Genomic DNA, 23513 nt, shown 5'->3' on the forward strand with positions numbered 1-23513 from the left:
AGTATACTATAGTTATCGTGAATATCCATGTTTATGGTGATGCAATTCACAATAGCTAAGCTATGGAAACAGCCTAGTTGCCCATCAACAAACGATTGTGTAAAGAAACTGATATATAGCATATACATATACTTATGTATATATAATATGTACACATATAATATATAGTATAAATATATAACATATAATATGTAGTGTGTGTGATATTATTCAGCCATAAAGAATGAACTCATGTTATTTGCAGAACTATGCACCGGAAAAGGAGATCATGATGTTAAGCTAAAGAAGCCACAGTCGGAGTCAAATACTGAACATTTCCTCTCTTGTGACATATCTAGGGAAAAATAATTAAAGAGAAAGAGATGGCAGAACAGTAGAAATATATTAGAGAAGAGGAAGAGGATTGGAGGAGGGGCTAGGGATGTGCACAAAGAGGGAAATGATCAAGTGATGTTACATGCACATATGAATGTGCCAACATGAAACCCATTAGTCTGTCTGTATAACTGATACTCACTAATAAAATATCCTTTCTTCGAAATTTAAAATATATAGGATGCAGTTATTTTCTATAGTCATCCTAACACTTGATCTCACACCAAAACTTCTTATTCCTAATTCTCAGTGCCCAAAGATTGACTTTTGTGGAAGACCCAATACTATTATGGACTACTGGACTCTTTTAGAATGTTTTGCTGAGTTAACACACCTATAATATTCAAATAATGGAACTCAACAAAAAAAGGGGGTACAGATGAATGTCCATTTTGTATCTGTGTACTCAGAATGGTTAGGATAGATATATAGTTACATTCTCTTAATAAATAGAATGATTTGTTCTAATGGTGTTTGTAAATAGGATATCATGTCCACATCTTGTACAGCAATTAACTACTAGGAAGAATGTATGCAATGTATTAATTATTGAATCTGTCCTACCAATTTGATTTGAAACTGTCTCCTTGCTGTTTGTTTCTCAATAAAATTATGGGGAAAAAAAAGATTGACTTTTGCTAGTTTTCCCTCCTTCCCACTGTCCCCAGCCTTTAGTAACCACTACTTTAGTCTCCATTTCCGTGTAATCACTCTTTCTAGATTCTACATATGAATGTGTCATGTGATATTTGTCTTTCTGTGTTTGGCTTATTTCATTTAATATAAATTTGAATAATTCTCTGAATAATACCAATTGCTCAATAAATTAGAAAAATGCTTTCTAACCATATTACTGTCTCTAAATTAATCATTGGAACAAAATTAGAGTTCCTTAAATAACTATAGGTATCTACCCTTAAGATTTAAAATTAAAATCTGATTAAGTTAATGAAAATATTACTATCCCCTACAAAATTATTTCTCAGTAAATTGTATTGGTTCTAAGAGAATATTTTGTATCAATGATTCTCCATTATGAGAATTATTTGTAAAGTTTTAAAGATTGTAGACACCCAAGTCTACCTCTTAAAGACTCTAATTTAGGACCTCTGAGGTAGAAACCAAGCTTTTGTGCTTTAAAAATACCTCAGTATATTATTCTGAAATACAGCTTGCATAGGGAACTGCTTTTCTAGACATTTAGATTCAGCCAACAACTGAATCTTTGGAACGGACACATTTGTAGGCATAAACGTCAGCACCCCCAAACAAAATTATTCCAAAGCAAAGAGATGTTTATATTGCCTTCCATAGCTTGTATGTTTCAAAAATACAAGGAGTCTCAACTACTGTGTCTTAGACCAAAAAAAAAAAAAAAAATCAGTAGCAACCCAAAAATCCTGACTGTTTTTTGGCTAATGGCAGGCAGGTCTGTAATAGTAGCTGCCACTCACTGAGCGCTGTGCTAAATGTCAGGTCGACATTATCTCACCATAATCCTACAAGTAGCTCTCTCTCCCTTATTGTGTGTGCACAGCTCAGTGAGATTAAGGGCTGAGATTAAGGGCTTGCTTGAATGTGAGCAGCAATTAAGCCACATACTTTCTATTTTCCATTAACGATGACTAATTACAATGGTCACAGTCCGATTTTGTTTGGGGCTTTGTCTTGTTTTGTTTTACAATGTCACTTCAATGGCTTTTGGAATTTGCTTATTTATAATCTGATGGTTATTTTGATTCTGATTTGGTATGAAAATGACACAGTTGCTAAGTAGGATTTTACATTTGGGGTTATACTATAGGATCCTAGGAGATGAATTAGGCCTTTCAAGAAGTTTTGATTTGGTTAGAAGCATTAGTAAAACCAACTCAAAATGCTTTCAGATTGAAATTGAATACACTGAATATCCTTTGGAAAATGCTAAAATAAAACAATATAAATATATTATCACTAACTCAGTCTTACAAATTGCTGTGCAAGGAATGTAACAGAAGAATCCCTATAGTTATTTGATATTACAGAATGGGTAGTAGTTGCCCAGTCTGTCACTGTCATGAGGCAGAACGCGAGAACAGTAACTTATAATTGGAAGAGCTGACTGTAGCTGTTGGGCATTTCTCTGATATCAGTGCTGAGGAAAATCCCCTGGATGTTAACCATACTGGCTCAAGTGAAGTGGGATCCCAAGGATTCAGCGAGATCAGAGTCCTTCCTTAGGTTGGGAGGCGCAGGACCACCTACACGTCTGACGATTCACACTAGAAGAACTCAGGACTCTCCTGCAGCTGTGCTTATGCACAGCTTACAGCTGATCACAGCAGCACAGCACATAGTAGGAAAATCCCATCAGGACGTTTCCCACCAGGAAAGAATACACAGCACACGCTGCTGCGTCAGCAGTGAAGCACGGCACCTCCTGTGCTGTCTTTCTGCCCAGGGATGCCCAGTTGATAGAGTGCAGAGTCGCACTCACTGCTGGCCATTTTGGCGTGATGACCAGCCAAGTCCATCAGACTCTAGACCTCCAGAAGGTCAGTGCAGCAGATGAATTAAATGGCCTTCTCAGTGGGAATGCTTCAAAATACAGGGTTCCCAGACACCAGCCAAAAGCTCAGATCAGGCTCAGGGCCACTGTGTTAACTCTTTTCTGCATGTGCCTGTGTTTGTCTCATCTACGGCATCTATCAGTATGTTCCCTCAGCTCGATTATCAAAGTATAGCCTAAACTTTATCACTTCTCATCACCTTAACGTCAAATCCAAAGACCTTTATTCTTGCCAGCGCTACCAGTCTGGCTGCTTATGGTATTTCAGCTTAAAATCTAATTCAGCAAGTAGTTTCTGCAAGAACGTTTTTAGACATTTCATTGTGTCAGTTCCATGCATAACATCGTCTGGTATCTTCCACCATACTCGGAAGAAAACCTGAAGGCATACACCGGCCGATCCTGAACCAGTACCCCAGAACTCCCCTCTAGCTAAGTACTTTCCAGCCGCATGGCCTAGGATTGTTTCCTTAGTGCCTTTCCACTTTCTAGACCCTCCTCCTGGGATACATCCTCCTGTCCCCTCACTTTGACCTTTCCCCAAAGTGGCTCCAAATAGAGACCTGCTCCCTACCTTATTGCCCCTCCTATACACGTCGCTAGCAGTTCACATCACTCCTGTACCCTGAGATGGTTTTCTTCCTCTGCACCTGTTACTACTCAGCATATATATTTATTTTCTGCAGCTCTGTGCACCTTAACCTCCATGTAAGCTCCAAGAAAGTTAACTGCTGTATTCCAAATTCTCAAAGCAGTATCTGACTGATTACAGATGCTCACTGTATATTCTTCAAACAAATGAATAAGTATGTGAATCATTTGAACTTCCAAATTAAAATCCCCCTAAAATTATGACTACCTACAGACATTTTTGTCATGAAAATTAATGAATTCCCATTTATGTTGAGAAATAAGTGGTTTCTCTGACTTATATGCCAAAGAATTTTCACTGATGTACTCCCAAAGCAATTTTTCTTGGTAAATATTGAGCTACAGAACTAAATGAATTCATTGTTTAGAATAAGACATCTGCTGTTTTAAATTTGCTGGAAAACAGAAAGTGGTGCTCCTGGACCAAATCAACATCCACTTGATGCTTGCAGTTCTGAGAGTGGGGGTCCAGGAAAGCAAGGGTTTCATCTGAATAGTTCGTGGTTGAATTCCCACAGCTTCTCCTAGAGTAGGTGCCTAGCTGTATTTGTTGGATGTAAACACACCGTCCCTAGGTCTTTTTTCCATAATTTTATTGAGAAATAAATAGCAATGAGAAAGTTTCAAATCAAATTGGTAGGACAGTTCCAATAATTAACACATTGCATACTATCTTCCTAGTGGTTATTCATTGTACAAGATGCAGACATGACATCCTATTTACAAACAGCATTAGAACAAATCCCTGTATTCCTTGAATTAAGAGAATATAGCTATATATCTATCCTCACCATTTTGAATACCCAGATACAAAATGGTCATTCATCTGTATCCATCCCTAGATCTTAGAGTAAATAACATAAACTTTTTCAGCTTTAATTTTATCTGAAAATAAAAACAATACCTTATTAAGTGGCTTGTGAAGGAGTTAAATTATGAAATCTACTAATGACTTTAAAACAATGCCCAATCTGGAGGAAATACTGAATGAGTATTAGCAAATGTTGACTCGCTTGTACTACAGTAGGAATAACTTTTCCGTTTCACTTCTCATCTATGCTCTGTGTTCCTGGAGATCTACCTATGATAAAAATGGTTTGTGGCTCTTAAGCCCAAGTAGTATAGCTAATGATTCCATTAATGAATATGTTCTGGGGTTTCCATTCTTTCCCACATGTCCGACTTCACTGATCAATAGGAATAAAGATCTGAAATAAAATCCCAGGAATCGAACTGCAGGGAGACTCTCACCCACCATGAGAATGAAGGGAGTTAGGATGCGCAGTCAGCCCGTTGTACTATCAGTGCTAATCCGCTCACTGGATTCCTCTAGGTGGCCATATTCCCGGTGTTCTCAGTGATTCTATGCTATCTACTTTTTCTCAAGATGATATGATTAGAAGACATTGCATAAGAAATTTATCCAAGGGCTGGTCACATAGCTCAGTGAATAAAAGTGCCTGCTTAAGCAGAAGCAGCTGCCACCGTTGGAGCTTCAGCCTGCCGTGCTGGTCCCGCCGCTGGGGCATGCTGAGACAGCGATTGAGACTGGGCATAGTGGCGCTTGCCTGTAATCCCAGCTCTTTGGGAGGCTGAACACAAGCAGATCACTATGAGTCTGATCTACGTAATGAAACCGTGTAGACCCTCACTAAAAAATACAAAAAAAGACATTTATCCAATGTTTTGTATAAATTTCCTGTTGTAAAACATACTGCTCTAACTTAGCCACCTGCATGTGTTGAAATGTCAGTTGTCTAAGATGTTTGGTGCATGCGTATGACATGCCTCTGAACAGATGACTAAAGCTCAGAGGTGTAATTGATCAAGGAGAATATTTATTGCGCAAACACTGAGCTTTCTACAATAAATGTACTCCTGAAAGGCTGTATGTAAATCAAATGACAGCAAATGGAATGATATAAAAGCTATTAGGGAAGCTTATTACTTAAATGAATTCCCTTGTGACTCTTCAAGTCTAAGAATCCTTTTGTAATGCAAAGTATTTATCTTTCGGTTTAAAAATAAATTTTTGCATATTCAGGATTTTTTTAAATTAAAGTACACCTGTACTAGAGTAGAAAGCAGCAAATGGCTCAAGCCTGCTGTACCTATTGTTTCCTCAGTCTTGGGCTTTCTAAGAAATGGATACAGGAGCTGTGAGTAGTTGATTTTCTGGGATTCACGATTGTTGCATGCTGGAAAGTCCAGTGGAATGGCTCTCCCGCTGAGGAGTAGACTTACCCATTTATGCTCATTTATTTCAGTGCTAAATACAAATATTTTCTGTTTGCAAAGGTTGTGAAACAAGATTCTTAACTACATCTAAGGGCTGGCCAGATAGCTCAGTGGACTAAAGCATCTACTTAGGCAGAGCGCAGCAGCTGGGGTTCAATCCCCACCCAGCTGCACGGGCCACACCCCCGGAGCATGCTGAGATGGTGATTGAGACTGAGCGTGGTGGTGCATGCCTGTAATCCCAGCTCTTGGGAGGCTGAACACAGGTGGATCCTTACAAGTCCAATCTACGTAGTGAGACCCTGTAGACCCTTTACTAAATACAGGAAAATAAATAAAAAATAAACTGCATCTAGTAGCTTTACATTTTTGTAACAGGTCTCCTATCTCCTTTATTATCTTTCCTTTTATGCTCTATTCTTTTCCTTAAAATACTTTTGCAACATATATGTATCGGCTACCTGCTTTCTTGTTTAGTACCTGTCCCCTCACCAAATGGTACGCCTTGAGAATGGGATCTTCACTTGCCACCATTGACTCAGTGCCTCGCATAAGGCCTGGCACACCACAAGTTTTTAATACTGACCAGGGGGAAGAATGGGTGAGAAAATTAATAAGAGGACAAAAGTCAGTTCTTGTTTATACAGAGTTCCTTGCAAGTAACTCTAACTACTCTTGAGCTATCTCTCTAACCTCCCTTTACTCTCCAACTATCTCAGCGTCTTTCAGCACTACTGGTTTTTCATTGACCTTTAAGCACGTCAATCTCTCTTCCGTAGTTGCTGCCTCCAGCTGGAATGACCATCCCCACTTCAGCAAGGTCTTGTCCTTCCTATCATTTAGGGCTACACACAGACACACCTCCTCAAAGAAGGCACCAGAGAGTCCCTATCTAGAACAGCACACTCAGCATACCCCTCAGGCTTTCATTTGCTCTCATCACTAAACTGTATACATCGATTTATGTATTTATTGTCTGTCTCAATAAATTCTTAAATGTAGCAACTGAGAAGTCAGGGACCTTGCCGATACCCGATACCTACAGTTAAAGAGGGAAAGACTGATGTAGCTCACAGTTTGTGGAGGTTTCAGTCCATAATCTGATGGCTCCAAGGCAGGGTCATGGGGCACAGGGGCAACCGTTCATGTTGGTGGAAGACAGCAAAAGCAACGAGAACAAAAAGAGGGGCACAAGCCTCTTCTTCTCCCTTTTCTTGTGTGCAGGGTACCCATTAGCCTGCATACAATTAGAAAATTTAAACATATTCTAAGCCATTGTAGGGCTGGCGTAGCACTCACACCATCTCCGTGCCACTCTCCTCTTGCACAGGATCAAGAGGTTTGCAAAGTGAAGACCCCTGCCCTCTGCTGAGTCACTCAGTTAAACTTCTGAACTTCCCAAGTTGACACAATGAATCACCCATTACAACATCCTAGAGCATAAGCTGTGCCCTTAGGGTATGTCCTCTACAGCCTAGATGTGCAAGGTGACATGGTATCTCAACCACTACACTTGCGATAATACGATTAAGCACCATGCAAGGCACAAAGAAGACACTGAATAACACTGACAGAGGAAGAAATGTGCTCTGTTTTCTTGCTTCATTTTTCCTTTTGCTGCTGTTAGTCACATTAGAATTAACCTAATAATTACTATGACAATAAAACCTTAATTGAGTTTAACTTTAATATAATTTTCCAGAATATATTAACCACACTATTTTAATTTTTACTTATTTGTATGTTTCAAAGATGTACTTTGTCTTCCAATGTAGTGCCAATATCTTTCCTATAATAGGAGAAAATATTCTAAGTCTATATTTTTCCAATATTTTGAAGATTTGATATATTTTATTTGATTTTGTTATACCTTTTAAAGTGTTATATTTGACATAAACCAATAATATGAAGATAAAAATGAAGTAGAACTTTCTTTAAATATGTTATGAATAGTTTCCTAATATTCGAAAGAATCAAAATGAATATATTAAAAAAATAAATATCAGAAAGTTTGGTTTCTTTGGTGACAAAGAAAATGGGCATTCCACAATCAAGACATTTTCATTGAAAACCTAGTCACTTATAACAGCATGCTATCTCTTTGTCTTTTAGGTGTTTGACTATGACTTTGGACTACAGGATGATTTCATGGGCTCGGCCTGCCTGGATCTCACCCAGTTGGAGTTAAACAGGTGACTTCGAATCGTTGCAGTATGTGTGGCTAACCTGGTGCAGATGGGCTAACCTGAGACAGATGTCCGCCCTCTGCCTTCCACAGTGGCTGCGGCTGTGGCACAGACGGGCTAGTCAGCCCTCCCAAGTGCATCGTTCTCATCTATCTGATGAGATCATAACATCCCTCCCAAATCCCTCATTCAACAGCAGCTATTGAATAGAAAACTTCTCAGATGCCAGTTCTGCTTCTCAGGGCTGTACTCAGCACTAGGAATCTACAGCTAAGAGACATAGTATTCAATCTCCAGTGCTCAGATGGTGCAGTAGGCCGTGTCAATCACTGTGCATATTAATTACAATTATGAATTTAAGAATTAGGCTGCTACATACGAAGTACAGCATGCATGCCTTGATTAAAAAAACAGCAATGCTTGTAATACTCGAGCCAAGGAAAAACCTGTTTTTGACCTCATGGTTTCGCAACACCAGTCTGCCTTCACCGGATTATCAAGAACTGTTCCTAAATCACATTAACATTGTTTGACTAGTTACAAAGCTGTATTGTTATTGTTCATGTAAATCATTCATTGCACTCAATGGGAGTATATTTCTCAAAATTTATTTCAACATAAGAATTAAGAAGGGACTACATAAGGTAACAGTGGCATAAAAAGGCAAGAAGTTCTGAGATGGGTGGCAGGAAAAGCTTCTTTGATGGTTCTCAGGAGAAGAAATTCCTGTTGGGGGGTGTCATGCCACTTCACATGATAGAGAGAGTGGAAAACAGGAAAGTAGACTTATTGGCCAGAGCACTACTTTGTTTTTCCATAATTATAAATATGTAGAGAAACATTCATAGAAGAACCCCTTGTGGGTTGTGAGTTGAAGTAAGGGGCAGTTGACTGGACATCCAGCATTTGCCTTGATTGGAAGAACAGCATTTTCTGTACTTTCTACACTGCTCTGTAAAGCCCAGCACTGGTTTGAGCTATGGCTAGAACCTAGAAGGTGACTAATGACAGCCCACGGGTGCAGGGAGCATCTTAGAGGGTAGTGTATGTGTTTGCCATCACGCACACGGAGCTCAGACTGGAATGCACTGTGCTGTTCTTTTATGAAGGCTGCAATTACTTTCTCTGTAATTTTCTATACAAGGATATGCAAATTACTAGACCTAATCCCAAAGCAAAAACTCCTCTTGTTCCTTATTAAAGATAAATCATGGTGAAAAATAGTTTTAAATGGAAAATAATAAAGGACCATTAAAACATTAAAAATATTATAAGCATTTGGTATGCATTTTATCACAGTGCTCATTTTATGTAGTTATCATTCTATTCCTTCCCCTTACAACTATATATATATATATATATATATATATATCACATTACCACTTTTTAAAGCCACATTCATATATATGCCATTTCATTCTGGGTATAAATCAGTAGCCTCTGGGTATAATAAATAGATAATAATAATAGTTTCCATATAAATACTTATACTGCTACATGAAGTATTGAGATATTTTGAAAGAAAATAAAAGATAAGTATCATCCCACAGCTGTAAATGCTCTTGAATCTTATAACTGTTATAATAAATTGCTCCTATTTGTTTGTGAATGCACTCATTACAGAAATGTGACTATTTTATATAACAGGCCCACAGATGTGACCCTGACTCTGAAAGATCCCCATTATCCTGACCATGACCTTGGAATCATTTTGCTTGCAGTCGTCCTTACCCCTAAAGAAGGAGAACCCAGGGATGTGGTAAGTTGCCCCCCAGCCTTGTAGGAACCCTTTCTTGCTTTCACATTTTCAAGTATGTCAGCCTTCCTTGGATCTGAAAGTCATAAGAGCAGCTCCCCACGAATCCCAACCTGTTCTCTGTCTCTGTGAGTATCCTGGGAATCGCTCATCCATGCCCACTGTCTTTTCAACTCAACTTTCCTTTCCCACGCTCCAGATCAGAACCTCTTGTTGTAACCAAGGAATGCATTTGTGATTTTTTTTATTTCTCAATTTCAGATAGGTTATATGTAGGAAAATATATAATATTCATTCAAAGAATACATTTGCTGGTGAATTGAGTATTTGGAATTCCTCCTGAGGTACCCAAACCCTACTGTTTCGACTGAATTGTCAGGTGGACCATACCAAAGGCAATGAGGTGGAATCATAACAGAGTTTCTGCTTTCTGGCACTTGTTTACTGAAGGATAAGTGGGTGTTCTTCATCCTCTCAATGGACTTCCATGTTGATCGTCCCATTTCTCAGCACACGCTGTCTATACTTCCTTGCACACCATGCTGCTAGGAGAGACTAATGGGGACACGGAGGAACCAAGGACTCCCACGGTGTTCAAGTGATGTGAAAAAATATCAGGTGTGACCTACATTAGTGTGCTCTGCAGTACACTTTCTGCCACAATTTACCAGAAGTTATTGATTACACCCAGGCACATTCATGTAATGCATCTTTGTAGTAGGCATAAATTTTATGCAAGTTCAAATACTCTACTTCGACAATATATATGCTGATGTCTTAAAATAATATATGATTAAAGCTGCAGTGTATTGTCTTCTAAAAAAAGGATTTACTGACATTTCCCCCAAGATCATAGGTACAAATAGTAGATTTCAAATTTTAAAGACTTTTAAGTTTACTGAAAAATTCACCCCATCAAGAACTATTTGTTTCTCTCCCTTTCAAAAGTAAACAGTAGGCCCACAAATTCATATATAGTATTTCATAAGTGTGGGCTGAGAATTTAGAGGAAAATATTTCTTTTCCAGTAAGTCTTACCAAATGCTACCCACTGTGAAAATATAACATGATCAAATCACAGATGTATGCATGGAGATGGAAGGGTGGCTGGGATTCTACGGAGAGTATTTAGAAATGGAAGTCCATCATTGTAAAATTCAACAATTCAGAAAACATTATTTTTCTCAGCGCAGACCAGAAAGTAGATTCTAGCTAGATAATCTGTACATAGGAAGAAAGTACACATATTTATTTGTATCTTTTATTCAAATGATCCTGGTATTCACCAAAAATCTACGGTAAATCAGTTCTGGTGCTGAATACTTGACATGAGATATAACTCGAGACCAGTTGAAAAGTCAGGACTCAAGTACTGGAGAAAACATAAAATGATGATTGTGTTACATTCCATGAAGGAGAGGACAGTGTTGACAAAGGAGACAAGATAGAGGATTTTGTTCAAGGTAAAGAGACAGGGATTCTCTGAGGAGGTTAAACTTGAAGTGTGAATAGGGGTTAGTAAGGAAAAAAGATGAGAAGTATCTGAAGCAGAGGACACAGCATATGCAAAGGCATCATGGCTAGAGAAACCATGTTTCACTCCAAGAACCTAGAAGGTTCTGGATCTTAAAGAAGGTGGACAGTCACTGTGTATAGAAAGAGATGCCTGGACTATGGAGGGCCAAGTGGCCTGATAAGATCTGCAGGCTTTCCCCAATCAGCAACGGGGAGTCACTGAGAGGTTTGCAAATAGGCAGCGACACAATCATATGTGCCTGTTGAAAATATCTCTTTACTTGCTTTGTACAAAACAGATTGAAGGAGTAACAACAGATGCTTAAAGACCAATTAGAAAGTTATTGCAAAATTCAGGGGAAAGATGATAGTGATTTAGATTAGAACTGTCAGAGGTAGATATGGAAGGAAATTGGCAGTTTTACAGGTAGGAGGTAAAGCTCGACATAACTCCGCAATAGAATATTTCTACTTTGAGGTTCTTTGTTATTTTAATAAAGGACAGCCCTTCATAAATAAAAATAACCAAGTGCCTCAGGTCCTGCATATCCCCACACTATCAAAACTTACAGTATTGCTGGAGACTGGAGAAATGTAGCAGCTATGACAGTTATTGGGTTGATGTAGTGATGGGTAGTCTGCCGAATCTTCACATTAAAGGACCATTATTAAATAGTCTAACATCAAACTGAGGGCTTGAAGGATCAAGTTACCACCCAGAGACCTCACCAAGAAGCCTCTCTCTTGCTCTAAGTTACACAGAAATATATGTCAGCACAGGCAAAGCAGCTCTCAACATTATTGTTTTAACAATTCTTCCAAAAACAGCTCAATCTCTATGCCCACTTGAACTTGTATGTTAGATACAAGGCACTTCTAAGTAGAAGAAAAATATCATAGAACTCAAGAACTAATTATCTGTGTGCTTTCATACATGAATATGGAAAGAGTAAGTGGATCATGTGAAATAGTTATATACTAAAAATCTGATTTTTAATTTATCTTCTTTTTCTCCTTTTTATTTTGCATCATGTCTCCCCAGAAACACTCATCTTCTACACCAAGATTTCTTCCTGAAATTCTCACGTCATTGTTTAAACTCAAATTTCTGTGACTACCCCAGATGTTCTGGAAGATTCCTTTCCTATGTGCTAGCCTTTCTTGACTGCCTTCCTGTGACCACCCCTTTCAGAGGCTTGGGTAGTGCTGGATTTAGTCCACTGGGGAAACTGGGAAATGGTTTCTTTCCTCCAGATTATTGCTTATCTTCCCTTGACTTGTTTTGTTGTTTTCCTTCCTCAGAGAAGGAAGTTGCTTGGTCAGGCTCTGCAATGGCCCTTGGCTGGGAATATTCCCGAACTTTTCATCCTGACCTCTGTCACACTTAAGGAGGCAGAGAAAAGGGTGGCCACTGTGGGTATCATATCTCATCCACATAGGCCATGGCACAGGCTTGCCTGTAGAGAAGCCAGCTTGCTTATGGTGGGTCAGGGAAGAAGGATAAAAGATCCATATTAGAAAATTCTAAGAGTAGCCAAAATTCTAGCTGTTAAGTACACTAGATTTGAATCTAAGGTTCTAATTCTTTGTTTTACATTAAGAAAGCTGTCAAAAATATACATAATTTGCTTTTTTTTCTTTATTTGGTCTAGCTCTATAGCTATAATTTTAAGCTTTCTTAATTTAGTTGTTTATCATAACAAACTAGACCATGAATAAGATCCATAGTCTTTTCCTAATTAACAATGGGGATTTTTTTTTCAAAACTACAAAAAAATGCTATTCAAGTATGAAAAAGGATGAAATTTTGTCATTTGCTACAATATGGATAGAACTATAAAACATGCTGAAAATAAGCCAGGCATAAAAAAGATGAATACTACATGACACAACTCATATACGGAATTTAAAATGTTGATTTCATAGAAGCTGTGAACACAGTGGTGGCTATCAGAAGGCAGGGCGAGGCGCAGGGAGAGAGCATGGGAGAGAGTAGACATCAGATATTAACTCCTGGTTCCGTAGTATTGGAGTGCTATTGCACAGTAGGAAACTGCAGGTAAGGAAAACATACTGAATATTTCGAAAGTGAAGAAAGAATATTGAATGCTTTCACAGCCCAAAATGAAAAATGTTGGAGGATATAGATGTGCTTCCTCTGAATTGAACATCAAATAAAATATAATTTATAAAAATGTCAATTTCCCCATACTTATACACCATTTTATATGTTAATTTAAAAAGAAAGAAAACCCCCACTTCTCACTCATCTGCTAAGCGTTGTGCTAGGCTCAGTAACTCCCTGCTCCTCCAAGTGTTCAGTGCCCCGAGGCTTCTTCTCTAGTTAGAAGGAAGCTAGGAAGCTACTGAGGCAGAATTCTAAGGCTTTCCCGCAGCAGTGTACGTTCCCTAACTTTTGTCACAGCCACGCTAACTCCTTACAGTTCACCCTTCTGGAATCTAGGCTGACATCGATGGCATTGGTCCTCCTTCTGTGCTCCTGTCCTCCTCACCTCCTATCCCGTCATCTTGGCGGAGGAGTATATTTACGTATTATAAAATGTGTATGTAGTAAACTTTATGTATACTCCATGGGCAAACTTATGGGTACTCTGACGATAGTAGCTTTCAAAGCACACTCTTATTTTCTGGATCTAGTACTCCTTGGGCTGTAGACAAATCCCTATGTGAATTCGAAGGGATGCTTCTAAGGGCCAAAGGAAGATATTTTAAAGGTTTTTATTTCCTTACTTCATATTCAAATCTCCATTAAATAATAATTTAATTTTCTTTTATAAATTCTTAAGTTTAGTATATTAATGACAATCTGCTTAAAATCAAGCTACATTGCTCTTTTCAAGGATTTCTAATGATGACAAATGATAAACATGTGACTGCATTTCTATTTTTAGCTAGCTATATTCCACTGGGTCAGATTCACAAACTCTTAATTATGAGCAATGAGAGATCCAATATATCTTCAAATCAAATCTTCTTATTCTCAAATCTATCAAACACTTGTTTGGTGAAAGTGGTGTGCTGAACTTTTACAAATTACCCAGAAACAAATTTTATTTATTTAGAAAAGTTGAAACTCAAAATGCAGCAAACTAAAAACCAGTAGTTGAAAGCTGCACAATCTTGCGTACTATGAGTGACTGGAAACAGGAGGTGGGTTTGCACTGATGTTCATGCTGTGTGACTACAGGAAGAGTTCTAGTCCCTGATTGTTAGCTCAGAAATAATTTAGTTTAGGCTTTTGGGATTGAAAACTTGAGTTCAAAAATCCTATTTATTTTTATGCTAGTGTTTTCTGAAACCCTGCTAATATTTTATAAATATTAAAATGGAGAATGGAAGAGATGAGTTTTAAGAGCCATTAGCAGATTAAACAACCAGATAGGAAATAGAAGTTTAACATTAAGAAATGTTAATTTGTAAAAATGAAAATTAACGCATTAAAGCACCTGCAAACAGGCACAGGGGCCAGAGGGGGTGGGGTTCGATCCCCAGGCTTGCAGTACTGGCCCTGCCCCTGGGACTCATTGAGATGGCAATTGAGGCTGGTCGTGGTGGCACGGGCCTATAATCCCAGGCCTTGGGAGGCTGTAAACAGGAGGATCACTATGAGTCCGATCTAGTAGTGAGACCCTGTACACCCTGTAGATCCTTCCCTAAAAATACAAAAAAGAAAGAAAGAAAGAAAGAAAGAAAGAAAGAAAGAAAGAAAGAAAGAAAGAAAGAAAGAAAAAGAAAAGTAACAGTACTGGAAATAAAGAATATTTGGTATTACAAAGTGAAGAATTCTCAGATAGCTTGAGATTTTTTTATGCCCTGTAAAATATTAACGATATATTCCATGAATAATGAGTTGAGGTGATTTCTCCTTGTGTGGATTACTACCTCTGAAATCAGTAAAACTAAACAATGAATTGGAAAAGCTCTCAACCTGCTGAACCTACTAAGGTCTTCAAAGCACGCAGCATCTAATTACGGCAATTGCAGAAGTGTGATATGAGTAATAGAAAATGTATTTCATCGTTGTTCATATTAAAGTCTCCACTGAGTTCATGATGGAGCCTTTTAAAAAGTCCCAGGTGTGAGCGGAAATAGACATTATTTAAGTCTTCAGCATTGTGTGTACAAGAAACCACATCACAAGGGGCATGCTGATCCATTGCATGGCGCAGCTGTCATTTCTGTTTTGATTGCATGTCCTACTTTAAACCTGAAAAGGTCTATAATCCATGCCTGTGGGTCCTATATATAGAATTTGAGTCTGACGGTGTGTTTGAGTTCTTTCTGGCTCTTTTCTAGCAGAGTTCAGTCCACAGCTTTCTTCATTGGAGAATTTGTGAAATAAAAGTGAGTTAATTTGTGTTACATGCGCTCTTCAACATCCTACCATCTGCAAACGGCTTGGCTAAGACTGAAAAATAGAAAAGTTAAAGAAACATATGAATTGATCCTACTTGCATTTAAAGGGTTTAAAATATACGTATAGATAGATATACTTCGGTTTAATCTTTGTATTTTTCAGAATTATTACACAGTCAAAATTTGAAGATATATTCATTTACAAATTTGCATATCTAACTATAGTAGCTGTTCTGAAATATATATATGTACATACATATATATACATATATGTATATATACACACACACACATATATATATATGCAATATAATTCACTAAAAAATCATTACAAAAGAAGAACAAAGTGACAAATGGATTGCCATTTGTAATCTTATGGAAACAGTCACTTCCAGAATGTTGTTTCTTTTCTGTAGAAGAAGGCTGAGTGCTAACAAAGAATTTAAATTATCTATCATACTATTTGATATAATATTAGATATGGATACTTTCAAAAACTAATTCATATGTTTCTCAGCTGAAGTTAAAATCATAGAGCAAAAGTAAAATTGTATTTTTCTAGAATTCGCTTCATCTCCAGTCTTTTAACATTCCCCAATCTTTCTTCTTTAGCACATTACAGATAGCAAAAAGTATCTACTCAGTTCACTTGCTTTAAAGTTTTCTACAGTTCGCAGTTTTATTGAATCTACCTTATCCAAATACCTAAACAGAAGGAAAGGCTTAGGCATGGGATATGAAATGCATCACTTTAATCTAGTGGAGTTGCTTAAAGGGGAAGACTTTTTAAAAATAATATCTATGGCAACTTTGAGATCACTGGATCTAATAGTAGAACTTTATACACCAAATCAGGAAAAGAAGCAATTGCCAAAATCATTTATATTTACACTTAGTGAATCACTGACTTTTTGCTTGTATCAGATTCTTAATCAGAAAAATAAACTATGTGGTCTACTTATAACTTTGAAAGAGAAGAAAAACATTAATTGTATGCTGTTTTACATATAGAAGGTTAATTATATGCAGCGCTCCTGAGTCAGGAACGTGAATCTAACCAACAGCCTGGATCCTCACAAGAGGGCTGCTGGGAAGTTCCACCCTTCCTCATGTCCTAACCCCCTTTTTCACAGCATGGCAGTTTTTAATAGGGTAGGACTTTTTGTAAGATACTTTTAGATGCCAGATAATGAAGATACATGATGCTGAGTTAAGAGGCTTTACTTTTTATTTTGCCTCACTGACTTGACTCAAAAGATTATCTTTTTTTCCATTGAAACTCTGTTTTATGAGAAAGTTGAGCATTTATTATCGGACTCCGAAATGGACAGTTTTTGTGTATATGGTATGCCACTAAATAATTTGGATTCCAGTTGTCTTCTGATGGTGGTGGGGGTGGCAGTGGTGGCAGTGATGATGTGATTCATTTGACATCAACAGCAAACACACAACAAGTGGCCACCAGTTGTCCATTTCCACTGCTGAATGGTGGGATTTCTTGCTTCAAAATGAACTGGATCTTAGTACTTGGAAAACATAGAAGGTCTGTACTGTATTGATGGCAAGCTTTGGGGTTTCTTGGTTCCACCTGAAAAAAGGAAATCTTCTACTCTTCGATGTTTTTCTTACTATTTAATGTGAAACCTACATAGAGAAATATACCCTGTAAAACTACTGTCTGCAGAAGTGAAGAATGTTATTATTTTCTTTGAAATTTTTTATGATTTTTTTATTTCCTGCTCTAGAACCTCTACAGCATCTGGTCTCCAGGTTCCAGGCAAAGGTTGTCTTAGTCTTGTATTAAAATATTTTCCTTGAATTTTTATAAACTGTCACGGAAAGGTTTCTCAAATGGCCCTTCCTTATAGGGAATTCTGCTATAGCAGAGAATTTTTAAAACAGTCAGCACATTTCCTTGTATAAATATGGCAAGCATTTCTATAAGCTATATTTTGTGCTACAAATATTCCCCATTCTGCCCTTCATCTGACTTGAAGATAATGATAGATCTAAGACAGGGTAAAGAAATTAATCAGAAAGATTAATACCTCAGTATGCCCTGAGAATTTTTCAACAGTAAAGAGAAGACATTTGAAGTTTTTTTCAGTGTTGTTTACCTGACTCAAGAGACCAGTGATCTTAGGCATTCATCATAAATCTCCAGAATATTACTTAAAATGTTTGCCTGTAAATACCTCTTACACAAACAAAATAGCTTAAAGAGTATTTTAGATAAAGATTTAGCAGGAAGATACACCAACAGCCATCACAATGTGCATCATTTTTCTCAGTTGAAAGCATTTTTAGATCTTGATGGGAATGATCTCCTTGAAGTAGAAATAATTCTAAGATGCCACCAAAGCAAGACTTTTAATATATTTGAATAGAAATACTGTCATATACCCTGTGAAGTCAAATGCCTCCTCAGCTTCAACCCACCAAAATGAACAATTGTGACTTAGCAGACTCAATGTATAGTTCCCATTGATAATTAGGCATTTCCAGCCTTCTATTCTATTTAAAATATACCTTCCTATTTCTTCATACAAAGAATACAGCAAATGAACTCTCACTGGAAAGACTGTTTGAATGTTAAAGGTGCTGCCATAGCTATGTTTGTGTGAAAAACAGTTCCTGTCCTGTGTAGTTGTTGCTGGAATCTGTGTGCTGTTAAAGGACTAACACGTGTTACGTTTCCCTCAGAAAACACTGGGCTCCCTGTACTGTCCTAGAGTGAAAAGATAATGAAAATGCTCTATTTCATTTACAGACAATGCTAATGAGGAAGAGCTGGAAAAGATCAAGTAAGGTAATTCTTAGCATGTGATCTTTCAGCTTTTCTTGTCAAGAAGACTATTGACTGCTTTTCCAAATCCCTCTCATACCTCTTTGAGCAACCGCAGTTTCACCACTATTCGATTGTTTGTTTTTTTTTTTCCTCCATAAACTGTAAGCAAATCATGCAGCGCTTTCAAAATCAATAGAAATCCCACTGATCAAGAGCTTCTGAAACATCCTCTTGCTAATCTCTGGCCACTTCTCAACGTCATGCTCACCATCTGGTCTATTACGTGTGCAACAGGGTCTAGAAAACCACCACGCCACAGGAATATCTTATCAGGCTTGGGCAGAGACCCCTCCTGCCAGAAGAAAGACCCACAAAATTCATATCTTTGCTCACAGAAAATTGAATATGAGGTTCTCTAAGCTCCAAAGTCCCTTCATCAGAACTTTCAAGCATACAGTGAGAACAGTTCTCGCTCAGTGCCTCTCCTCCGGTTCCTTAGGCCTACTAAGCCCTGGCTTGTCTTATGACTTGTAAGATACATAAGGTGAAAAACCAAGCTTCTAATGTATTCACTCTCAGATATAGATGAATATCAAGATGAAATTAAACTTTTAAATGAATATTCCTGGAAACAGATTGAATGAATTTTATTTGTAAAATTCATGTTTACTCAAAGCTCTACTTAAAAAAAAAAATTAGTATTGTCTTTTAAAAGTGACTCATTTTTTTAGACCCTGGAACATGACAATCTTTTTCCCTTCCATTCTGACTGAATCATGCTATTCCCTAGATTTTTTTTAATGCCATCATTTTTAATTTATTGTAAACTAAGAAAATACATTAGAATGTTTTTTTAATGTTTGTGGTAACATCTTCTTATGTTTTAACAAGTGTTTCTTACATGCAGTTCCTTTCCAATTCTTACAGCATTAATGCCTGAGAATTCACAAAGGAATCAGGGCCCAAAAACATACTGGCAGGAGAACTTATGGGCATTTCTGAGATGGGATTCACTGTGTTTTACTAAATAAAATATCAAGAACATTATTAAGAGTTTGTACTTTTCATGTCTGTATTACTCTCTTTGTAATGGTACTTTATAATTAGTGCTGTAAGTCTGTGTATTTCTAAATGCATGTAATTGATGTTCATCATTGTATATCACTCTTAGGCTGCATTTGTGTGAAAAAGAACAGTCTATGAGTAATACAGTAATAAGCCCTTTTCAGGTGAACTTAACATGTTATTCTGGAACAGAATATTATATGGTATTTAATTAAATATTAAACTAGTGGAAGTTATCTTTTTATGATAACATTAAATAAGACACAAATATTATTTTAATGCATATAATTTATATTGAAATTTAATCTTAATGATAAACTAAATAAAAATAAATCCACATAATTTTCTTTGGTCTACAAAACTTTTAAATGGATTAAAAAGTACCTATTGTCCACTATTAGTAACAATCCATTTATATATCCAGATTGGTTTATTTTCAAGCTTGCCACTGAAGACACAAATCCCTCTAACTCAGCATTCACTTGCATATTTGGCAGGCTATACTTAGTGCATGTGTTAGTATTACTTTTACGCTTTAGTCTATGGGATTTCAATTTGGCAAGATTCAGTGTAAATAGTGAATCCTTAGCGAATTAAAACCAGTTCATTCATCAGACTTTTTTCGTATCACAGAATGAACACCTGCTAATTTATTCAAAATTTCACTGTGTCCTAAAACATTTGCCACATTCATTCACATTAGTGTCACAAAAGCACTGTGTTAAATTAAAAATACAGGGATAGCTTGCCATTTCACCCACTCCCTCGCTCACTGTTCTTCACACACATGCACATGCACACGCACACACACCTGTATGCACATGCACTCTACCATGTGGAATGAATCCTTTATTTCAGTGAGTGGTGCTCACAGGCAAACCATGACATATGTGACTAGGCTGTGTAGTTACAGGCATTACACTGTGCTGTTCTTTTGAGGAAAATGCATCCTTTTCCTAATTATTTTGATCTTTTCCATAAGAATCATGCCTTACTAAGAATTTTTCCACTATTAATTTTGAACAGGATATATGTGTATCACATATAAATATAGGCATCTATATGAGATACAACTTTGCTCAAAATCAAAGGTAAACTTTTCACACACACTGAAATAGTTTTCTTCTTGAAGTCTTGATTCACAGGAATGAAGTCTTGTGTTTTTGTGGCAGGGCCCAAAATACCAAAGGTGAATGTAAAATCTTTGTAGAAAGGACAGAAATGTAACGAGGCAGTTTTGTTCCAGGTTCTCTATAGAACAGAGTGTTCATTCTTTGATTTGTTTCCTTTAGAAATAATATAAGTACATAGATGGAAATCTAAATTTGCATAATTTTTTAATATCTATGTCTCCTTTACTTGTATACATGGTAAATCAGCTCATGGGATTTCCCATCTCTTCAAGATCTGCTTGTTATTTTTTTCATCTTGACTGTAAAATGAGATTTCTTTTCATGGTTTGGTGACCATCCTTCTGCCAATCATATTCCTTCCATGTAAATCTTTTTATTTGTGACACAGAATAGGGATGGCATTTACTAGGGAAATCAAGAGAAAATCAGCTTAATGACACAGAAATCATATTTGCTCTTCAGGACCAACTTCCATGGCATCTATTTTGAGTAAATATGTAATATGTGTTACACATAATATATATTATCCCTAGAGAAGAAAAATATGTTAGATATGTGTTGTATTGGAATAGCATGTATGTAGTAAATAGTTATAAATTCCATAAAGCCTCCTCTGCCTAGAAGTATAACATCTCTTAAAACATTTGTTCTAGTTTTCAACAAGAATGCTTTCTATCATACACTTTTTAAAATCTGCCCCATACTTGGTTGTCATGGAAGAATGTTATTTTTAGAAGAAAGGAATCAGTGTCTCCCTAAACTTGGGCGACTGGATGATTATCACAGTCAGAGTTACACAATGCACCTTGGTAAGAAATGGTAGTTCTTAGAGTTATTGCAATATTTCATTCTTCAGAGGAAACTTATTGATGACTTATTCTAAGGTTCAGTTATTCATCAAAAAATTTCTGAAGACTCAAAAGGGAAGAGATTCATATGTATTTTGTGAGGTCAAACCAAAAATGGAAAAAAATGTCAAAAAAGTATTTAAAAATGAAATAGTTGCCTCCTCAGGCAATGTACAGTGTTGACATTGTAATCAGGTCAGTGTATACAGTGCTTGTTGTGTTGGCCTGCGTTTTAACCTAGGAGAATAAAATGTGCCCATAGTTTGGGGTGAGATAACAATGATGTATATGTTTTCAATAAATTACCTCATTTATGTGGGATATACTAGTATGATAATGTGGAGATATGCACATTGCATTTCATACCTTTGACGATAACATCTAAGAGTTGTTTTGTTTAAGGAACACTCATCCCTTGAATAATATAATATAGATTACTGTGATGAGGTGTCGTTACTATATCTCCTGTTACTTAATGGCTTTGGCAATTTTTTTTAGTACTACACTTCTTTATAAAGATTTTATTATAATCACTTAGCATAATTTTAACAAACTATAAAACACTTTATCCATTGGTTAAATGAAGCAATTTTTAACAAGACTTTCGGCAGAGGTATTGTTACGTCACACCAGAGAACACTCAGCTCTAAGTCCACAGGGCAGAGTTAAACATGACACCTTGGATGACACATTAAAAAAATTCATCAGTGGAAACTTGTAAGTGCAGTTTAAGTGGAGGGGGAGAAAAAGATTAGTGCAATTTAAGTGTCTCCCACAGTCAGTCAGACATGATAAAAATGATATTTAGCAGTTATCAGATCCTTTTACAAAGACTTGGAATTCCTGATAAGCTAATGATTTTTCACAAGCTGTCCAAATGAAAAATTTACTAGTAATAGACCTTCTCAACTGTGAGTGACCAAAATGGTTTTTCTTTGGTATGTGATTTCTAATGATTATAGGCTTGTCCTTCTAAGGACGAGGTACTTATGTGGTTTTGAAGGAAACTGAAATTTTACTCAAAAAAATCTGTACTTGGCCATCATTTTCTTACAACATATGTGTTATTTGGAAATACTAACATGTTATGCTCATAATCAGAACTTCTGAAATTCCAAAATACAGCAATAAGCAAACATTGAACAGGAATGAGCAGTTCTATTCGAAAAGCATGTACTTGGACTCCTGGTAACCAAACACCTGAAATCTGGAGAAAGTTGAAGAGCAAGGCATTGCTATCAGACCAGTAAAGTTCTGATTAGCCCACAAAGTGTAGGGGGCAGTAATTAAAATTTACATTGAGATTTTTTCTTACTGTTTTGACATCAGTTCTCCAAAGGTATAAAATTACATTTTTCCACATTGTAATTATGGAACTACAATAAACTACAGGAATTTTCTACAACAATAGCATAATATTCATTTGACCATACCTTTTGCTGAAGCTGTTAAATGGTGTGCTTCCTTGAGTGGGGCAAATCTGGATAAGCTGACATAAAAAAAAGAAATAAATTGGAACCTGAAGCAGAGGATAGATTCCCCAGCAGCTGTATTCAAGGTCTGTGATGTTTATTGTGTGACCCTTGATTAGCCTTCAGGTCTCCAGTGTGTGTTTATTACCAAGGAAGCCAGCCAGTTTCCTAAGAGCTTTCTGCACTCAGCAAAGAGGGAGAACTCATATAACTGGGCAACACGATAAAGGAACTAAGGGTTGGTTCCCAGATTTGCATGGGCTTTTGATTTAGAAGATAGATGATCAATAGGTAAAATCTACATATCAGTTGAGTGCAACTGAGAGGAAATTTGCTAGTTTTAATGTACTTTAAATGTCCACAATGGCGACAATTCATAGCTTGTGAGGACTCTGTTACCAAAGCCCTGGTTGATGTAGCTATGGAGAGGCTTGGTCAATATCATTGGTATTGGATAGGATGGAAACACTAGGAGCCATGGCTTCAGTGAGACAGGATGGCAGTCTGTCAGCAAAGGTACACAAATGCTTTACTTGTGCACTCCAATATATATATATATAT

At 37.0% G+C, this 23513-nt stretch overlaps 1 protein-coding gene across 1 annotated transcript in view; it reads left to right on the forward strand.

The window, feature by feature from the left end:
* The window catches only part of Mctp1 (multiple C2 and transmembrane domain containing 1), a 606101-nt gene that overhangs the window by 364388 nt on the left and 218200 nt on the right, over nt 1-23513 (forward strand). The window contains exons 4-6 of the mRNA XM_004625433.2: nt 7925-8004; nt 9646-9757; nt 18417-18455. Of these exons, the coding sequence (XP_004625490.1) occupies nt 7925-8004; nt 9646-9757; nt 18417-18455 (231 nt within the window). The remainder of the gene's footprint in view (nt 1-7924; nt 8005-9645; nt 9758-18416; nt 18456-23513) is intronic.

Source organism: Octodon degus, unplaced genomic scaffold (assembly GCF_000260255.1).
Source record: "Octodon degus isolate 3935 unplaced genomic scaffold, OctDeg1.0 scaffold00009, whole genome shotgun sequence".
In the NCBI taxonomy this organism is placed as follows: domain Eukaryota; kingdom Metazoa; phylum Chordata; class Mammalia; order Rodentia; family Octodontidae; genus Octodon; species Octodon degus.